Source organism: Delphinus delphis, chromosome 18, assembly GCF_949987515.2.
Source record: "Delphinus delphis chromosome 18, mDelDel1.2, whole genome shotgun sequence".
Lineage (NCBI taxonomy): Eukaryota > Metazoa > Chordata > Mammalia > Artiodactyla > Delphinidae > Delphinus > Delphinus delphis.
Window position 1 is genome coordinate 6,225,711 of NC_082700.1, and position 20,170 is coordinate 6,245,880.

Here is a 20,170-nt window from a genome sequence, read left to right on the forward strand (position 1 = left end):
TGTGCTTTACAGTAGGTCTTTGTCGTTTATCTGTTTTATATATACTAGTGTTGAACTGTTAATCCCAGCTCTTGTAAATTTTAAATTTAAGCCAAGGAATCACTCCATAGATTTTTTTCGATGAGTTTGTAGCTTTAGATCTTCATTAAAATGGTAAAAAAATTCACACTTTGCTTCAGTTTTCTTTAAATATTCCATAAGAAACAGTGGTTTTAAAATGTTTAACTTTTACTTTACTGTAGTGGTAAAAGGCTTAGAAGAAGAAGCTGCAGTCCTCTGCCCACCCGTCCCCATTCCAAATCCTACCCCTCGGAGCAACCGATTTCAAATCATTTTGCTGTTTTCTCCCGCTAACTCGGCTTCTGTTTCCCTTTTGGACATCAGCACTTGGTTTTTCATCACACAGTGGAGAGGTCAGCTCTGACTGCACACTCCCTTCCCAGCCTTCCCAAATATGGGTACATCAGCAGAAACGTTTTACGTTATTACATTCCATGACATTTACTGATGAGCCCACTAGTGTACTATGCAGCTTTCTCTCCTTTGGGTTTTTCCCTAAGGTTAGTGAACACCGCATGGGACATCGCTGGGTACTGTCCAGAAGTCCCTTCCTCTTCCTCTTTGCTGGTGCAGCCTGATTTTGTTCTGATGTCCACCCCTTGGCCACTTGACTCAGTAACTCCTGATGATGCCAAGCTAGTCACCAGGGCCCCGTTCCCCTGCCCTGCGAGGGGTGGCCTCAGGGGTGCTTCTGGGAAGGTTTCTTTGTTCTTAGAGAGACAAGCAAGGAAGAAACAGCCTTCCCTATCACCTGGCGAAGAGAGTGCCAAGGGCCTGCAGGACACTCTCACTCAGCGCAACTGTCCCAGCTCAGCAGGACCCCCAGCTGCCTCTTTTTACTGGGTCTGCCTTCCACGCCTACTGTTCTGCTCCTGTCTGAACCGGTGCATCTCTGGGCCTGGGCCCCACCCTTGTTTTCTTGGGATTTTCTTTCGGTCCCCTGTCCTGGATCCCCTGTCTTCTTCATTTATGTATTCATTTTGCAGAAGCATATTCTTCAGAGGTTTGGGAAACAGATGTATTTGAATTACTGTGTGTTTGAAAATGAATTTATTCTCACGCTTGATTTGATAGTTTAGCAGGGTATGGAATTCTAGGTGAAAATCATTATTTCTTGAAGTGTTAGGATTGCTCCCTGACTTCATATATTTGTTATTACTGTTCAGGGATCTGTTGCCAGTGATTCCGTTTATTTCCCTGGAACTTCTCTTTATTCCTGGTGCGTTCGGGGTACATGATGCTGTGCTTTGCAGTAGGCGCCATTTTATTTTCTGGGCCCTCAATGGGCCCTTATAATCTGGACACTTACGTTCTTCAGTGTTGAGAATTTTCTTGTTTTATTTGTTTGGTAATTTTCTCTTGTTTTTTCTGTTCTCTCTTTTTCCCCCTGCATTTCTATTAGAATTTAGAGCGCCTGCATTGATACACTAATTATTCTGTCTTTCTTAGTTTCTCCTTTTGGGGGATTCTAATTTCTGAGACTAATCGAATTTCTAGATTTTATCTTTAAAACCTTCTATTGATGGTTGCATTTTGTCATATTTTTAATTCCTATGAGCTCTTACATATTCCCAGACTGCCCCTTTCTATAGCATCTTATTCTTGTTTTATGGACACTCTTCTCTCTCTGAGGGAATTGATTAGAATTTTAAAATGTTTTCTTCTGTCCTTCAGCTGGTGATGGGTAAACAGACTGTGGTCCAGCCATGCAGTGGAATACCCGTCAGCAATAAAAAGGAATGAACTGTTGATACAAGTGCTAATATGAGTGAATCCAGAATGCAATATGCATTCTAGATTAATATTAACAATGTTAATATAACTAACTATGTTAATAAAATAATAATGATATGGTGTTATTATCTAGATTCATCTATATTAAAAGTGAAAGAAGCCAGATTTAAATGGCTACATGTACAAGGATGTAATAATGTACGGCACAGGGAATGCAGTCAATATTTCATGATAAACTTGTATGCAGTGTAATCTATAAAATATTGAATTACTATGTTAAACACCTGAAACTAATGTAAGGTTGATTGTAAGTCAGCTATACTTCGATTTTAAAAAAGGCTACGTGCTGTATAATTATATTGGTAAAACATTTTGGAAAAGGCAAACTGTAGGGATGGAGAATAGATCAGTGTTTGCTAGTGGGTCGTGGTGGGGGAGGAGCTGATTATGAGAGATGACGGGAGAGAAATCTGGGGGGTGACGCAGCTCTTCTGCATCTTGATTGGTGGTTACTCAGTGCATTTGTCAAAACTCAGAACTGTGCAGTAAAAAGAGTGGACTGTATTGTACGCAAGTTAGAACATACATTTTAAAAAGGTTTCTTCTGTTTTCTGTATTTTCTTTAATGCCTTGTCTCTTTTTCATCTGAGGCCTTCCTTACGAATCTTGTAGTTCTTAGCTGTCCGTTCCTACCTGTGAGTGGGATTGGAATCCAGAGCCACGTGTTGTGCTCTGTACGCCTTTGCTGTTGTGGAGGTGTTGAGAGTGTGTAGGCTGAAGAGCTATGCAACGTGCTCTCACACACACACGTACACACACACACTCGCGCAGGTGGAATTCCAGGCAAAGGAGTAGTAGTAATTCCAGTACAAAGAAGTAGTAAATTCTTTTCCTCTTTTCTGAATCAGTTGTCTTTTTCTACTTCAATGCGTCCTTGGGTTTCCTCTCCTTTTCTCGTTTCTCCTCTGGCCTCCTAGCTTCTGGTGGGGAGCGGAAAGTTTGCAGTTACTTTTCCAGTATCACTTTATTCCTTTCACGTTAATCAGAGGGCCTGGCACAGGTCTCCCCGCTCCCTTGCCAGGCTCTCAGGCTGCAGGCCTTGGTCTTTCCAGGCTGGTGCGACTCTACCTGCCTTCCCGTGGGGTTGAGCAGACCATTTCCCTCACCCCAGACGCTCCCAGGACCCCTGGCCAGGCCTGTCTGCCTGGAGAGAGGTGTTCTCCTGATTTATTCACTGCATCACGACTCTATTGACACCGGCCTGCTCCCTGGAGATTCCTTTGTCTCCACCCCTTCTGAGCTGTGCTCATACTTAGTTCGGAAGAGGCCCGAAGGGTAAACCTGGATCCTATTTCTCTGGTCGGGAGGGGGACAGTCAGTGTGTAAATGTGCTCCTGCAGCCTCGGAGAGCTGCCCAGTTAGAGGAGCAGTCCCCAGACACGGGTCAGGAGCCTTCCTGGACGCTGTCAGGACCGCGCGTTGGGGGGCCAGTTAGCATCATGGCTCCCTTTCCCATGCCTGAAACTTACGCACACATGTCATGCATGTACGAGGTTGTGATTGTGAATCACTAAATGAAAGTGACTAATTAGCTTTTCGGCTGTTTTATTGAAAAGATGAGAAGCATGAGACTTCATGGTATTTCTTTTGATTAAAATGGATGTTTGAGCACCTCATGTTATTTAAGAGTGAATTTCTAAACTGTGCTTTTAAATATTTAAAGCATGACCATTAAAATTCATCCTTACTCAGGTTTGTGCTTTCTGGGAGTGTTTGATTTTTGTTCCTTATGGAAGTTGTCAGGTTTGATCATTAAGATGCAATGCGTGAAGCCCCTGACCTATCCCGAAAATGCTAGCAAGCCGGCTTTCCACCCTGGGATTGTAGACTGAGTGCTGTTCAAATACTCATCGCCATGTTGCTCTTTAAGGAAGCATTCTTGAATTTTGTTGGGAATCTTACAGTTTTTTTTTTTTTCTATTTTTCTTCAAGTTTTGGTGAAATGTTGGAGGAATCATACAAGTTCACTAAAGCAATATTACTCATTCAGCTTGATTGTATAGAAGAACCAGTCATTCTCCCCAGCATAGATCATTTATTTTTCTTGTGTGTTTCTAGGCCAAGTTGGTTCCTAACTAAGGAATATATTTTTTCTTTTTCTATTTATCTTCATTTCTTTATCTCTCCCATAGAGATAAAGACATTCCAAACATGGTGATCAAAAATGCCTTATTCATTACATAGTATAACTAATGAAAATACAGAGACTCTTCACAAGAGGCCCTGGCCCATGAACGTATATCCTTTTCCATTTAATTGTAGTTTTTTTGCAGTCACCGTGAAGTTTATTTATTTGCTGTCTGGTTGTTACAAACTTTTTTGCCTGGACTGCATCATGGTGTTAAATATTTAGCTTTATCCTTCTAGGTATCTGGCTCATTTGACAGAAGAAAGGTTATATGCTTCTGATGAAAGATAAAGGAAATGCACCTTCCGGAAAAAAGTGGTTTGAAAGAGCCCTGTTTGTAGTGACCCAGCTCAGGCTTTTGAGCTGAAGGTGATTCTCTCCTTATCCCTGATGGTGTGAGAGAGACTTGTCTTCCTTTCAGATAGCAGACAATCCCTGAGATTTACAGCCTGCAGTCCCGCAGATCAACGAGGGTCATGTGTCACACCCACCATGAATGCTGAAGTCCATTGCCAGGGTCTGAGGCACACGGAAGAGAGTCAAGGTGTGCAGCTCGAGCACGCCTACTGCTTTGAAATAAACGCACTTGGAGAAGCGAGCTCGAGCGGGGCCTGGCAGAGGAGTCTGAGAAGGTGTTGGTCCTGCCTCTCAGCTTGTACAAAGCCACCCCCCAGGCCCAGCCCCAGCCCCCAGGAAGCAGCCTCCCTCCCCACCTGCTCGAGCAGACTTCAGGATTCTCCCGTAACTGCCTGACCCAGCGTCCGCATTGCAGAGCAGATTGGGCCAGAGGTCTAGTGGGGAAGAAAGGGGGAGGGTGGATTTGTTGGGAATATTCACATAAGCCATTTGTGGTTAGAAACGAAGAAGAAGGGAATAAACTCATGAATATTACAGTGTTATATTAACACTTGGGCAGGTAAATGCATGGGAGGAGATGCTCTTTTAAGACGCTCTTTCGAGTGTGTCCTCAATTGCCTTCATGTGCCAGGCAGGTGACATAGGCTGTGAAGCAACCAGGTGTGAGTTCACAGGCCAGATAGCCACTGGAGAAGGAGGCAGGACATGCCTTTCAAACGAACATTGGAGCTCAGTCTTTTAAAAAGTGCTCCTCACTCCTCCGTAACTCTATAACCAAAACCTCGCCTGACTCAGCACTTGGGATGCCAGTTGAACCGCTTGTGTGTGAATACACTTCCTTTCCTGTAAGTCAAGAAGGATCTGCTTTTATCTGGGTTTGAAGCCTGTCTCTCTTTTCAGTCTCCTGTTAATAAACACAAGCCCATGCTAATGGTATTGGAAGAGTTTGGGTCTCCTCTAGTAGTTTGTAGATGGAGTATTAGTCTTCAATAGATTAGCTTTTCTGACTTGTCTCATGAAGTAATGGCAGGGAATTTATCACCAAGTCTTGGTGGTCAAATTCAGCTGTTCTTGCTACCTTTTGAAACTGCCAGTCTTTTAAACTGGATGATGACATTTTCTTCCTTCACCAGAACGGATAACTCTTTGAGTTTTCTTCTGCTAAGAATATAGGGATTGCAAGGAGAAATGAGATCCACAGATAATCCCATGCCTCATTTTAGCAATTATTTTGCCCCCTTTTGTCAGAAATGCTTTTGGGAGCAAGCGGTGTTTGACAGATTGAATCTTCCAAGTGGCTTCTTTCCCTTAGCCCTTCCCCACTGGGGGAGTAAGAGGTAAAGGGATCATGGGGAAGAAAGGGGGACCTGTGACTGCAGCATCACACACCCAGTACCCAGACCTTGAACGACGTGGTACTTCTGGTGTACATGCGTGTAAGGTGGCCAGCTGGAATCCTTGTAAAACTACACACACGCACAGACACACACACACACCCTTTCATAAATTGCAAGAAGGGGCGAAGACCTCATTTTCTCCAGCCTCTCAGCTGCAGTTCCTGCCCCCCTCCTTGTCATCATGTGGTCCTGATATGTCTCTTTAACAGCATATTCGAGTACACCTGCCTGGCCTTTATTACCGTTGTTATTAGTTGCATCTCCATCATATCCCTTTTCCCTCAGCAGATTACCGTTTCTCTGAGGATCAGGACCTTTCATTTATGGATTCATTTCCCACTGTTCCTCGCACTGTGTTTTTTATTGGCTGATGGTTATAAGTTGGCTCCATCTCAGAGCCCTTTCAGGTCCTGTGTCCACGAGCCCTTGTTTCCCTGGCCTTCCCGATGCCTGAGGCTGTCAGGTCCTTGAAGGGATATGAGGGGCCTGCCCTCCTCCCCCTGCTGTGACAGGTCGTGGCTGGGCGACTTTGAGTCAGTCCTGAAGCTTCTCTAGGCTGCGGTTTCCTCATAGAAAATGAGAGGGTTAAACTCATTAATGTCTCAATTCCTTCCCACTCAGTGATTCTGTGATGAATATGTGCTCGGTGAGGCAATTACCCAGGGAGCCAAACACATTAGGAAGGGTTCAGTTACGCTACCGTATTCATGCATTCAACAAAGATTTGTTGGGGTTTATTGAGGACCTACAGTGTGTAGCAGAGCCTTCTGGTCACGGGGGACCAGTGGTGAGGGGGGCTTATATGATCTTCATCCTTGTGGAGAGTATGTTTTACTGGGAGTGGAGGACAGTGAACGAAAAAACACATGGAATAGCTGGGACAGACTGGGAAGGAAGCCGTGGGGGCTGTGACAGGGGACAGAGGATGAACCTCAGGAGAGCCTGAGGGGGGCGCAGCCATGCAGAGAGCCTGGCATTGGGTGCCAGGGAGCGACAGTGGCAGTGCAAAGCCCGTGGGCAGGCTGAAGGGGACGGTGAGGAAGGAGAGTGTGCGGGAGGGGTGAGGGGACCACGCAGGTCAGAGCAAGAAAGCCATGGAGTGTGTTTGTGGTGGGGAAGGGACCCCATCTGACTGATGTGTCAAGATGTTACTCTGGACACCTTGTGAAGGGAGAACGGCTCTTCAGAGAAGCAAGAATGGAGGTCGGGAGATCTGGTGGGCGATTTGTAAGTAGCTTATATGGGAGATGATGGTGGCAGTGAGGATGGAGAAAAGTGAATGGCTGGGATGAGCCGTGGAAATCCATCTGATACACACTTGCTGATGGATGGAGCTACAGGAAAGGGCCAAGGAAGCTCCAGGTTTCCAGCTTTGGTCACGAGGTGGGTGATGGTACCAGTAATCCAGGTAGGAGAGACCTGGGGGGGCCAGGGAGACCTGGGGGGCCAGGGAGACCTGGGGGGGCCAGGGAGGCCTGGGAGGTCTCTCATCTGGCCCTAATTGCCTCGAACAGTCCTTAAAATTCTAATATCTCATTTTCTCTTGATAAAATCTATATTCTGGAAATAGCTTGTCTCTCACGTTTGCCATTAAATATAATGGTTAAAAAGAATTTCCCTTTGGAGATACACACACAGCATGAAAGAAGGGATACAGATAGCCAAACATCATATGAAACGGCCTGTAACTTCCGTAGACGTAAAGTAATAACAAAATAAAGTAACAAGATTTTGTTAAACTATTAACTTTAAAGATTGAGGATTTCAGGGAAGCTTAGCCTGGCGGCTTAAGAGCATGGACTGTGGATTTAAATTCTGGCTCTTCCACTTACTTTCAGAAGTTCTTTAACATCTCTCTGCTTTAGTTTCTTCATCTGTAAAAACAAGATAGTAAATTCTAGCCATAGGGTTGTTATACGGATTCAGTGCAGTAAAGCACTGAAAACAGCACCTGGTAACGGTAAATGCTATTCAGGTGTGGAAGGTAAGTTCCTAGTGTTGAGCGAACTTCATTCCATTAAAAAATGTTTTTGAATCCCTGCCATGTGCCAGCTACTGTTCTGGACTTGAGAATAGAGTGGTGAACAGGGATTTCCCTGGCGGTCCAGTGGTTAAGACGCCATGCTTCCAATGCAGGGGGCGCGGGTTCGATCCCTGGTCAGGGAATTAAGATCCCACATGCCGTGTGGTACAGCCAAAAAAAAAAAAAAAAAGAGTGGTGAACAGAGGGTGGGGAGGGGGTCGCCTGCTCTCCTGGAGTTTATACAGGAGGAGTGGAGGCAGATAATAAACAGGCAGCTAAGCGCCAGAACCAGATCATCTGGGGTGGTGAGAAGTGTATTCTAAAGAGGGCGCCCATATGTCCAGTTTGTACTTGGTGTCTTGGCATTCTGTCTGGCTTAGCATTTTTGAACTCTCAAAAGTGTTCCAGTTTTATACAAAAACTTGTACATGAATGTATTTAGCAGCTTTATTTATAATTGCCCGAACCTGGAAATAACCCAAATGTCCCTCAACTGGGGAAGGCATGAACAAACTGTGGTACGTAGCACAGAATCATATTTAGCCGTAGAAATGAGCGAGCTACCGATAGACCCCAGGTCATGGTGAATCTCCAATGCACGGTGCAGTGCTGCACTGTACGTAGCACAGAATCATATTTAGCTGTAGAAATGAGCGAGCTACCGATAGACCCCAGGTCATGGTGAATCTCGGATGCACGGTGCTGTGCTGCACTGTACGTAGCACAGAATCATATTTAGCCGTAGAAATGAGCGAGCTACCGATAGACCCCCGGTCATGGTGAATCTCCGATGCCCTGTGCTGTGTGAGAAACCAGGCACAGAGCCTGCACACGGTATAGTGACATTTCAGTGACGTTCTGGAAAAGGCATAATTGTAGGAACAGAAATTAGATCTTGGTTGCCAGGGCCTGGGGGTCAGGGAAGGGTTGACTTACAAAAGGGGGGATTTTGGAACTCTTGGAACTGTTCTGTATCTTGATTGTGGTCATGGTGGTCACAAGACTGACTACTTTTGCCAAAACTTGCAGAACTGTACAGCAAAGAGGGTGAAATTTACATATGTAAATTATACTTTAATAAAACATGGAAAAAATTCCTAAGCAAGAAAGGAAACAGTTTCGCTATTTGAATGGCAGACGATCTGGTCATTGGAGTTATGAAGAGTTTTGGGAGAGCAGTGATGGAGCAGGAAGCAGGGAAATAGAGGGATAGAAGGAAGATTGACGCCTTTTTTCTTGAGGGCAATATGTATTCATTCAACAAATAATTATGAGACACCCATTATGTGCCAGGTCCTGGCATATAGTCTGGGCACAGATTGTGCCTGTAAAGAAAACAAAAACCCCTCATGGGGCTTAGAGTTGTGTATTAAAATGCAAATGTGCATTCCTGTTTATATAGTGAGTCTACCTTCAGGAATATATCGTAAGGAGGTCGGGGAGGGGCCGTAAAGATATGCATTCAGCAGTGTTCTGTGAAGAATTATTTTAAAAGGCAAAAGCTGAAAACAACCTAAAGTCTGACAATGGGGGATTGGTGGGTAAATTATGGTAAAAGTGGTCATTAAAAATGATAAAGTATTTATTACATGTATTTATGTGGGGAGGTGTCTGTGATACACAGAGTATAAAACTGAAGGTAAAATACTCATTTCCTAAGTATTAAAAAAATCTGGGATACTACACATTAATCTCTGTTTCTTGGGGTGGGAGTAGGGGACTTTGGTATATTTTTTACTTTTTTTTTACACACTGAAGATCCGTTTTTTTTCCAAATAATTGGCAACCTAAGTATTTTCATTTGGGGAAAAAAATCATTTAAGACAAACACAAAACAAAATAACTATTAAACATAATAGGCAAGGAATGAATACCCTATATTTTCTGAGTGAAATTCTGTTCTAGAAGGAAGGGTTTGTTTTTTAAAGGAGAAAACAAATGCTTTTTTGTTGGCAAATGCGAATGAGGCTGTTTTTGGAGAAACATGCGACATTTTTCTTGGAGAAACTTAAAATATCAGTTAGTTTAATATTTTGCTTAAATGTCAGATTAGTCTAACCTTTGAAAAGTCAGGTTACCTCTTTTCCTGGCCCTTTATAAAGGGGGAAAGAGAGCATTTGGTTTATGTGTATATTCTTCTTCACTCTTTTTACTCAAGGTAAAATAAAATAGCCTCTACTAGCTAAAAAAGAAAAAAAAAAGATGTTTTTCTGAGCACAGTTCTGATTATACATTAAAAGAAAATGTGATGTACTACTCATGCTATGTACATAGATAAGGAGAGTGAAGCAGGCTCCATGGAGCGGTTATATTTTTAACATAATTTGGCACGTTTTCACAGGATTCAGCACCACGGATAGCTACAGAGTCCCAGAACATTTCGTTATCATCCCCCAACCAGTGATTCAACTTTTAATCATATTGCAGTGAAACTGAACTTGTAAAGTTCATTCAGTCTGTGGTGCATCAAGTTTTAAACTATACCTATACCTGTTGAGAATAAATATATATAACATTATGAAACATATAAACATTATGAAATAGGACCCAGAACCCAGCTATTCCTAAATAATATGAATAAATAATATGAAATAGGACCAAGAGCCCGGCTATTCCTAAATGGTTACCATGGCCGAAAGCGTAGAAGAGTGATAACCACAAAACTTTCTAAAGCAGGTGAATCGATTGACTTGTATGTAAATGTTTGCAAGTCACTTCACATAAAACTATCCTTTCAAATGTGGTGGAACATCATAGACCTCAATATACGCTCATTAAAAATGCCAACTAAACGTTGAAAGTTGGGATTTTGACTTTTTTGCATCATTATTATATTTACCATTACATTTTGGGTTCATAGCCTATACATTTCTCTGTATCCCAGAGTTCTTCTGAAGGATTATTTATTGCATGGTAGGAATTGTAGCTGGAGCTTCTTTGGCAACTAAATTTTATTAAGTCAGATGGAATTGCCTTTACATTCAAAGGCACAGGGCTTGAATATTTATGTGGAAATTCACAACTGATAAAGCATTCCACAGCAGACCTGGCAGCTCAGGAAGGCTGTATGCAGTAATTTTTCAATCTTTTAAAACCCATGCCTCTTTTTTTTTTTTTTTTGCGGTACACGGGCCTCTCACTGCTGTGGCCTCTCCCTTTGCAGAGCACAGGCTCCGGATGCGCAAGCTCAGCGGCCGTGGCTCACGGGCCCAGCCGTTCCGCGGCATGTGGGATCTTCCCAGACCGGGGCACGAACCCGCGTCCCCTGCATCGGCAGGCGGACTCTCAACCACGGTGCCACCAGGGAAGCCCTATAAGTCTGGATTTTTATGATCATGTTTGTGCTGGGGTGGGAGGGATGTTTATCTCAGTAGAGTACCCTGGAGTGAAATCCAGATCCAGAGAAAACCTCTTGCCCGTGTAGATTCTGTGACTGTCTTCTGGTGAAACAGTGGTGCTCTAGGGGGGAGGAGTGAATCTGTGCAAGAAGGGAAGGAAACAGGAAACATTACCTCCTGTATATAATTTTGCCTTTTATAATTGAAGAAGGTTTTAAAATTTGCTTTTCCTGTCTTGTGTGAGCTTCCTATCCTTTTTTGGTTTCTGGTTTTGCTTTTCTCTCCTTGTTCTTAGGATAGTGACTTTTCCTTTTATTCTCCCCTGTGATCTGTATAATTTCACCAACAGGCAGCTTTCCTTTTACGGCTTCTACTTTCTGCATGGATTTTCCTTTCCTGCCTCTATCCCTGCTCTGTCACGTCTTAGCTGTGTGACTTTGGGAATGTTACCCTCTCTGTGTTGTCATTTCCTTACCTGGAGAGAGAGAGAAAAAAAGCAAGGAGATGTGAAGATCTGTTTCTGGAGGCCATTACAAATATTAAATCGTTTAACTTAAATTAAAATTAAAAATTAAAGTAATTACAATTTAAAACTTAAAATTTACAAACATGTATTAGTGCTGAGAATAATACTTGGCCCCTAGAAGGTTCTAGCTTTCCATCCTCTTTCCAATGAACAATGTTTGTTTACTGACAGAGAACATCTGTTATGTAATTCTTAAATATTAAGGTACAACTCTTTCTAGCAAGATTTTACACCTGCTTGTCACTCTCTAGCAATCACATTGTGGATTGCGGTGTCTGAATGCTCCGGTTTGGTTTGTCACTGCTGAGAAGAATGCATTTATTTCCTTCTTCCAGCCTCGATAGTTCAAACCCAAGAGGGCTCTTGGCTTCATGCTTATAATTCTGCCCACAGAGAATTAGAGATGCTTACTTTGCCTGGTTGGCTCACATTTATGGAATGTCTTGCTCTCCATGACTTTCCAGGACGCCCATTTCCCGACCCAGAGAGCACGGTGTTCTTTTAAACTGCTGTCTTAATGATTTGCCTACATGCTTTTTGTATTTCTGCCCAGAGGCACAAGGAAAGCACCTTGAAAACTGAATAATGAAAGAAATATGGATGCTTTGAGACTCCCCTCTGTATCAGGGAATGGAGGCTGGGATCAGAGTGTCAGCACCTTGGTTAGGCTTGAGGCTGGACCTGGGGGTACCACTGGCCTACTGAAGACAGGCCTGGAAGAAGGGAGAGAAGGAGAAAAAGAAAGCAGGGTCCAGGGCCGAAGGGGGTGGGAGGATGAGGACCTGAGTGCGACAGGGACAGAACGGAAGTGCGGCATAGCAGGGAGATGCAAGTGCAAACCTGTGCACAGGTGTGTGTATTTGGACAGGATTCTACGAACATGGGGAAAGGAATGGAAAGACCTAGATCAGGATGTCACTGTGCCTTGTGTGGGGGGGCGGGGGAGGAGGAAGAAGGGGGAAATAAAAAAATAACTGACCAAAACCAGCTTATAGGAAATGATGTCATTTATGGAAAACGTACATGCTTATGTACAGATGCAAACGAAAGGAAAAGAGAGCTCCGTCAGCTGAGTTCTTAGGGGTGCCCATGGGAGGCTGTCAAGTGAAAAGTTACGTTGGGAAGATGGGGGCTGGGATGGAGAGGAGCGTGAGGGTGGCTGCAAGTTATTGGTGATTTTTTGGTCCTTTGCTTTTCTTGTTTATTATGTTATTTTGTTTTATAATAGATACATACAAATGTACATATATGTAGATATACATATATGGTATATACACACATGTACATGTTTAGTATATGTACAAATATACATGCATGTGTGGATATACACACACACATTCCTTTGAATGTGTGAAGTAGCATATGAAACAATGATGAGGGGAAGACAACTGGGTTGCCACGTAACCTATTTTGGTAGAAACGTAACAGTCTCCCGTGTAATGTGCGTGCGCACTCGTGCATGTTTGCACGAAGCAGAGGAAGGCGTGGAAGGCGGCTGTTCACTTTGATTCCCCACTGGGGGAATTGGGTACGAGGCAGAACCTTGGTACTTTTAAAGTCTCCCATCCCCAGGGCCTAATGAATGCATTCATCGTAGTGGATAAAACAGTGTTAGCCTTGAGTGGTTTACTGATGATCTGTGAGGCTACTTTGGTAGAAATTTAAATACTTTATTAGAGTTTAATCTCCATCAGGGCAGAAATAACATTGATCTTCATCATTCATCTTGTCATGGATTCATTCACTCATGCTAAGGGTACATATTAAGTTCCATATAGATAGATAGATAGATGTATGTGCCAGGTATTTAACAATATTTTCTTTGATGCCTAGCACATTTGGAGTTTTCTTTTTAAAGTAAAAATATAGGGTTTTTGAAAGTTCATCATAGAAGGGCCTGATCTAGTGGATCAGGAAGGCTTCCTGTAGGAAGTGGCATTTAAGCTACAAAGTGAAGACTAAACGGGAGTTTGTTGGGTGAGGTCAGGGGAGGATTCCATATTCCATGCAGATGGAAGGGTATGTGCAAAGGCCCTGAAGCAGGGAGAAAGGAACATGGTAACGTGAGGAATGAGGAGTGTGGCTGCAGCCTAGTAAAGGAAAGGATGAGAGGAAATGAGGCTAGAAAGGTATGTAGGGGCTGGATCATCCAGGACTCGCAGGCTACTAGAATTTCCTCCAACTTTTTATTTTGAAAAGTGTCAAACCTGTACAAAGGTTGCAGGTGTAGTCGAGTGGATCTCCTGGATCTTCAAATTGCTAACATTTTTCCATGTTTGTGTGCTCTCTCTCTCTCTTTCTCACACACACACACACACACACACACACACACACACACACACACACACACACCTTTTTCTCTTTGCTGACCGTTTGAGAGTAAGTTACAGACAACATGTCATGTTAACAAGCATGTCATGTTTAATATCATGTATCTTCCGGGAACACAGATTATCTCTGGTATAATTGTGATACTGTTACACACCCAAGAAAGTTAACATTGATTAAATACCGTTACCCAATAGATTGTCCACATTTAAATCTTGAATTGTCCCAATGTTCTCTGCTAACGTTTTTGAAACTCCAGGATCCAGCAAGGACCATGCATTGTGTACAGATGTCCATTGGTGTTTGGGGGGCAAGTGTAGCCCAGCTATTTTGTAGAATGCCCACCAATTTAAATTTGCCTGATTATTTCCTCATGATTAAACTCAGTTGAACATTTACAGCAGGGATACTCTCATAGGGGATGTGAGGCCTGAGAACTCCCTAACATCCGGAGCACGTGATAGCACTTTCCATAATGAAGATGTTACATTTGATGGTGTCTACCAGCTTTTTCCATTGTACACATGAAATTTTCCTTTGTAAGAAATAAAATAATCTGGAGGGTGGTGCTTTAAGATTCTGTAAATATCCTGTTCCCCAACAATCTTGCACTCAGTGATTTTAGCAACTATTGGCATCCCTCATCCAAGATAATTGTTACTCTGGTGAATGCAAAGTGGTGATTTTTCTAATTGTCTAATTTTTTGTATATTAGCTGGTATTCTGTGAAGAAGAGCCTTCCTTTCTCCTCCACTCTTTTTAATCCGTATCAGTATGAACCTGTGAATTTTTAAAATACAAATTTAAGATTTACTATGTATTTATAATCCACTTCTAACATGAATCGTTTTGATGTTACAGTTTCCCATATTTGGCCAGCAGGAGCCCCTGTCTAAAAGGCTTTTGAGAAGTAGTACCTGGATTGAGTGAATGAAGTAATAGTAGGAAAGTGATGAATAAATCTGTGTTTACCATGCTTCTCTTTTCTCCCGGGACTCTATATCTGTCAATCTAGCGCGCTTTTCTTTTTATTTCTCTCTAGGTCTCATGGGCTGATTGGCTCTCGTTCAGCTGGAACCTAACAGAGAAGTCATCCTGCTGTGTATCAAGACAATGCCCAGTTTTAAAACTGCTCTGAAAATGATGAAGACAGGATCGCCCAGTGATGCTGTCAGGGGGCAACAAGCAGCTTGAGAATTCCCTGTTCACCAGGTAGCAGCTTGAAGGAAGCCCCTTTCCATTAAGGAGGACTGCATGGCAGGCAGCCCCCACTGAAGGCTGGAAAATGAGTGTCCCAGTGGCTCCTAAGAAATCATGTTACACTGAGTTACGGGACGACAGAAATGGAGTGAAAAACAACAACGAGAGCGTCCTAAGTCTGGGAGACACCAATGCCAACCCCGTCGTGTTGGAGGTCAGCTCCTCTCCTGATGAGCCTGTGACGTGTGCCCTGACAGATGAAATTGGAAATGCAAATTCAAGGGGGCCAGAAAGTAGTACCCGTGTCCAGAAGGAGTTTCACCCCCTTCAGGGCTTTTCGAAGGCATCTCAGGTTGGCCCTGCCAGCCTGAAGGATTTTAAATTTTCTCCGATGGCTCAGAGAGAACGGAATGAAGAGCCCATGCTGGAGAGAGGCACAGATCCCCTGCAGGCCCCTCGGGGTCTTCAGGGACAATGTCAGTCAAGTTGGAGGACTATCACAGGTGAGGCCAGCCCAGAGGTTTCGGCTCAGAGGGAGGTTGACGTTCCCCGGCATGTTCCCAAGGATAAGTTGGCCAAGACCCTTGACAATGCGGAACTGAGGAGGCATTCTCTGGAGAGAGCCGGCAGCTCTGCCGTAGCAGTGGACATGCTTACCAAGGAGTGGGCTGGGGGTCTGGCCTGGCCGCTTCCACAGCCTGCAGTGCTGGGGTCCCCAGAAGTCCCCCGACCGGTACCCAGTGGTGGGGAGGGGCCGCAGAAGATGGGGGCAGCCCCTTCTCCAGGGCTGGCTTGTCTTCCAGCTGATGGTACCTCAGAGGGAAAGAGCTCACGTCATCCTAAACCATCTACCTCAGTAATCAAGGAGACCACCCCCTTAGAGACCCAGCCGGTTGGGGGACAGGTACCCAAAGTTAGCACCCAGAGCACAGAGCCTTCCGCCCACCCAGAGTGCGCTCCCAGTTCCTCTCCAGCCTTGAGAGACGTCCTGAGGAAGCCAGAAGCACAGCCAGGTCAGGGAAAGCCCGAGCCCGAGATGGAGCTGAAACGTGTGCAGCTCAGGGCCGCGCAGGAGCTCCCGTCCACCCAGGCGGACGGGCTGGGATGTCCTCAGGAGGATGGCGTGTCATCCCCAGGGAGAAAGGAGCCGTGTACGGAGGGAGCACAGCAGGAAGCCTCGGCTGCGGCGCACAGCGGGCCCCACCCGCCGGCCATGGGAAGAGGCAGGGGCGAGCAGGAAAAGAGCGGTGAGGAGGGGTCTCTCCAGCCCACCCCCAAGCCGAGCCCCGCTTCCTCGGGAGCTGCTGGGCATCAGCCCGCGGGCAGAAGTTCACCAAGTGCAGCTAGGAAACCGGGTGAAGCCCCATCCAGCAGCGTTTCACCCAGGGATGGTCACGTCGCTTTTGTTCCTGGTGATATGACTGACAGCAGGCCCTCAGGTGCCAGAGAGGAGAGAGGGGTTCTGGGCGGTGGGAACGGGGACGGCGCTACGGTTTTTAACTCAGATCGTTCTGTTGGAGAGAGCGGAACTGGGGTCCCTGAGCCCCCCGACCCTCCAAGCAGCAGCTCAGAAGCCGGGGAAAGCACAGAGATCGCTACGTCCGTTGCTGAGACTAGGAACCGTCTAGAGACTGCAGTGAAGACTGAAAGCACCCCCCAAGTAAGGGCAGATTCTCTTCCCGGAGTCCCAGCGCCCCTCCACCCAGAGACAACCGTGAATGTGGCCCGGCAGCCCGTGCAACCCAGCAGCCGTTTTCCGGACTTGGGTGCCTTGAATGTGGACGCGGGGGTCCCCCCGGCCGCCCCGCCTTCTGCCAACAGCTCCAGGTTGTCACACGCTTCCCTGAAAGTGCCTGACAAGAACCCCTGCCCTGGTGGGATCCCCAAGCCTGGCCTCACCCGTCCCGAGGACACACCCGCCTCACAGGAGGGAACGGAGGGCCCCCAGGTTGAAAAGACGGAAGAAAGGGCGGATCCCCGGCCCCTCGTTATGCCCAAGCCCAAGCACGTGAGGCCCAAGATCATCACCTACATCCGGAGGAGCCCTCAGGCCCTCGGCCAGGTGGACGCGTCTCTGGTTCCCGTGGGGCTACCTTACGCCCCGCCCTCGTGTAACATGCCTCTCCCCAAAGAGGAGAAGGCGGCAGGTGGAGACCTGAAGCCGGCCGCCAGCCTCTATGACAAGTTCAAGCCAGACCTGCAGCGGCCCCGGGTGTTCAGCTCCGGACTGGTGGTGTCTGGGATCAAGCCGCCGGGACACCCCTTCAGTCAAATGAGTGAGAAGTTTTTACAGGAGGTAAGAGAATGCCACTGTGATACAGTCTCTAAGTTGAACGTCCTAGAGTTTGTTGTGTATTTTCTATGAATGGTGAAAACAGAATTTCCTCTCTTAGCAAATTGCAGACTCTGATGCATGCGCTTGTACAGAAATGGACGGTTTTAGCTAGAGGAGGTCGTAGGCAAATGGACACTTTCGATGAGAAGAGTTTGATGATCAGATGAGATGGAGCTAACGTCTGAAGAGAGTCATTTAAATTCTACCTGACATAATGCACAAAAGTTAGATAGGTGTGCATTCAAACCGGCTTCCTTGTTTAAATAAGGGAGCATAATTCTTCTAGGTCAATGGAAAAAAATCCAAAATAAATATATTGTTCAAATTAGTCAGACTTCATCCTGTGAGGGGGAGTATTTCCCTTCTGGGAGAATCTTGTATTCGTCCATGTCAAGAGCACAGTGAGTAGAAAATAATGTGTTAGGCATGGGCTCTGTTTTAAGTCAAAACAGTAGTTACAACTAGCATTTAGTTGAGTGTCTACTATGCATTGGGCCCACAGAACATCACATTTAATCTTTGCCGGTCTTCACTAATCCTTGCAGTGATTCTCTGGAGGGTGGGATTGTGGTTCTTATCATTGTTCAGATGAGGAAGCAGCCTTGGAGAGCTCTGAGTCACTCATCCAAGGCAGCAAAACAAGGACGGCACTGAGATGCTCGCCCACACCCACCCAGTCTCCTCACTCTGTGGCCCCTCTCAGTACTGGGGCGCTATGGCGAGTTGTGCTCCCAGAGCTCAGAAGGAAGGTTTTCTCTGGATGCAGTCTCACGGCAGCCAGTGATCGATTAAGAGGAAAGCAGCGTCAGATCGTTTCTCTCCCCAACACCCTCCACGTCTGCTCAGGCCACTCAGAACACGGGCTGGAGCCTATAGGATGCTCAGCTGTTAGGATGCACTCGATCTGGCTCCTTTACTTCCCGACCACCTCTCCTTCCTTCACTCTCTCTCTCCCTCTGCTGCCTCAGGGCCTTTGCACTTCCCTCTGCTCAGAATATTCTTCTCCCAGATATCTGAATGCCTTTCTCCTTCACGTTCTTTAGGTCTCTGTTCAATGATCACTTCACTGGAGACTTTCATTTGTAACAGTTCGTTAAATAAAGTAATTTTGTACCCTCCCCCCGCCCCCAAACAAAAAGATACCCTAGATTTTTCTCTGCAAAACACAATTGTGAAAGAAACTTTATTTGGAGATGTAGGCAAAAATCCTGTTACTGTTCTATCTCTTTGACCCTTCTTAATTTTTTTAATGTATGTTTCCTTTCTTTGTTGCTTCCATTCTCTCCATAAAATACACAATAATGTCTATATTAGATGCACATCGCCCCAGATATTCTCTATTCTTAATCCTGTAGAAGCCACCCCAAGTCTCCAGGAAGTGGGATAGTATGAGTGTTGGTGCGGCCTTAGTGGTGCTGAGGGATCTGGGGAGACCCCGTTGGTGTGGGGACAGCAGTGCCACTGTGCACCAGCCGCTCTGAGGACCATTTCCTGCTGTAATCAGAGCATTCGAGGCCCAGGTCCTTTCCTCAGGCTACAGGATAGAGCAGAGAAGCCCCAGGGGTTGTGCTGGGCTCATTTCTGCGGTAGTCTCTAATCACAAGTGGAGAATGGGCTGGCCTTTGCCCTTTGCTCCTGTAGCTGTGACTTGGTGTAACCCAGAGAGTCCCCCTCCTGTGTTCAGCCCCCAGAAGTGGCTCTGAAGGTCATCGTGGGTCTAGTCATGCCAGGAGGATAAAATACGCTGACTTGTTTAGACTGCTTTCTGCTCTCAGCTATCCTGAGGCCTCTGGGACACTCCCTCCTATTGACTTCTTGGGGGAATCCTTTTTATTTTTTTTTAAATTAATTAATTAATTAATTAATTTTTGGCTGTGTTGGGTCTTCGTTTCTGTGCGAGGGCTTTCTCTAGTTGCGGCGAGCGGGGGCCACTCTTCATCGCGGTGCGCGGGCCTCTCACTATCACGGCCTCTCTTGTTGCGGAGCATGGGCTCCAGACGCGCAGGCTCAGTAGTTGTGGCTCACGGGCCTAGTTGCTCCGCGGCATGTGGGATCCTCCCAGACCAGGGCTCGAACCCATGTCCCCTGCATCGGCAGGTGGATTCTCAACCACTGCACCACCAGGGAAGCCCGGGAATCCTTTTAATTACTGGTGTAAGAGGGGGGAAGGGAGCAAGAGTGAGAGGACCGGGTGAGCTTGTGTGCTTACAGCATACAGGTGTGTGATTAGGGCTGAACCCTGCTGCTCCTCCCTGGTACCACCTCATCACTGTAGGACACTGTGCCTGTCAGAGCTCTCCAGAGAAACAGATTGTACATACAGGCATGTATATGTATGTACCTTTCTGTCTGTTGAGACTTTAAGGAATTGGTGCATGCAGTTGTGGAGACTGGCAAGTCCAAAATATGCAGGGTGGGCTGGCAGGCTGGAGACCTAGGGAAGAGTTGATGCTGCAGTTTAAATTCAAAAGCCATCTGCTGGGAGATTTCCCTCGTCTTTAAGGGAGGTCTTTTTCTATTAAGGCCTTCAACTGATTGGACGAGGCCCACCCACATGATGAAGAGTAATCTGCTTTATTCAAGGTCTACTGAATTAAATGTTGATCTCATCTGAAAAACAGCACTAGAGAAACATCTAGGATAATCTTTAACCACATATCTGGGTGACGTGGCCTATCACGTTG

General features: G+C 45.6%; 1 protein-coding gene across 4 annotated transcripts in view; it reads left to right on the plus strand.

Annotated features, from left to right (window-relative positions):
* Positions 1–20,170, plus strand: part of MTUS2 (microtubule associated scaffold protein 2) — a 486,774-nt gene that overhangs the window by 150,755 nt on the left and 315,849 nt on the right. For all 4 annotated transcript variants that reach the window (XM_059995941.1, XM_059995940.1, XM_059995944.1 and 1 more), the window contains one exon: positions 14,994–17,447. In XM_059995941.1, the coding sequence (XP_059851924.1) occupies positions 15,237–17,447 (2,211 nt within the window). In that variant the 5' untranslated portion in view covers positions 14,994–15,236. The remainder of the gene's footprint in view (positions 1–14,993; positions 17,448–20,170) is intronic.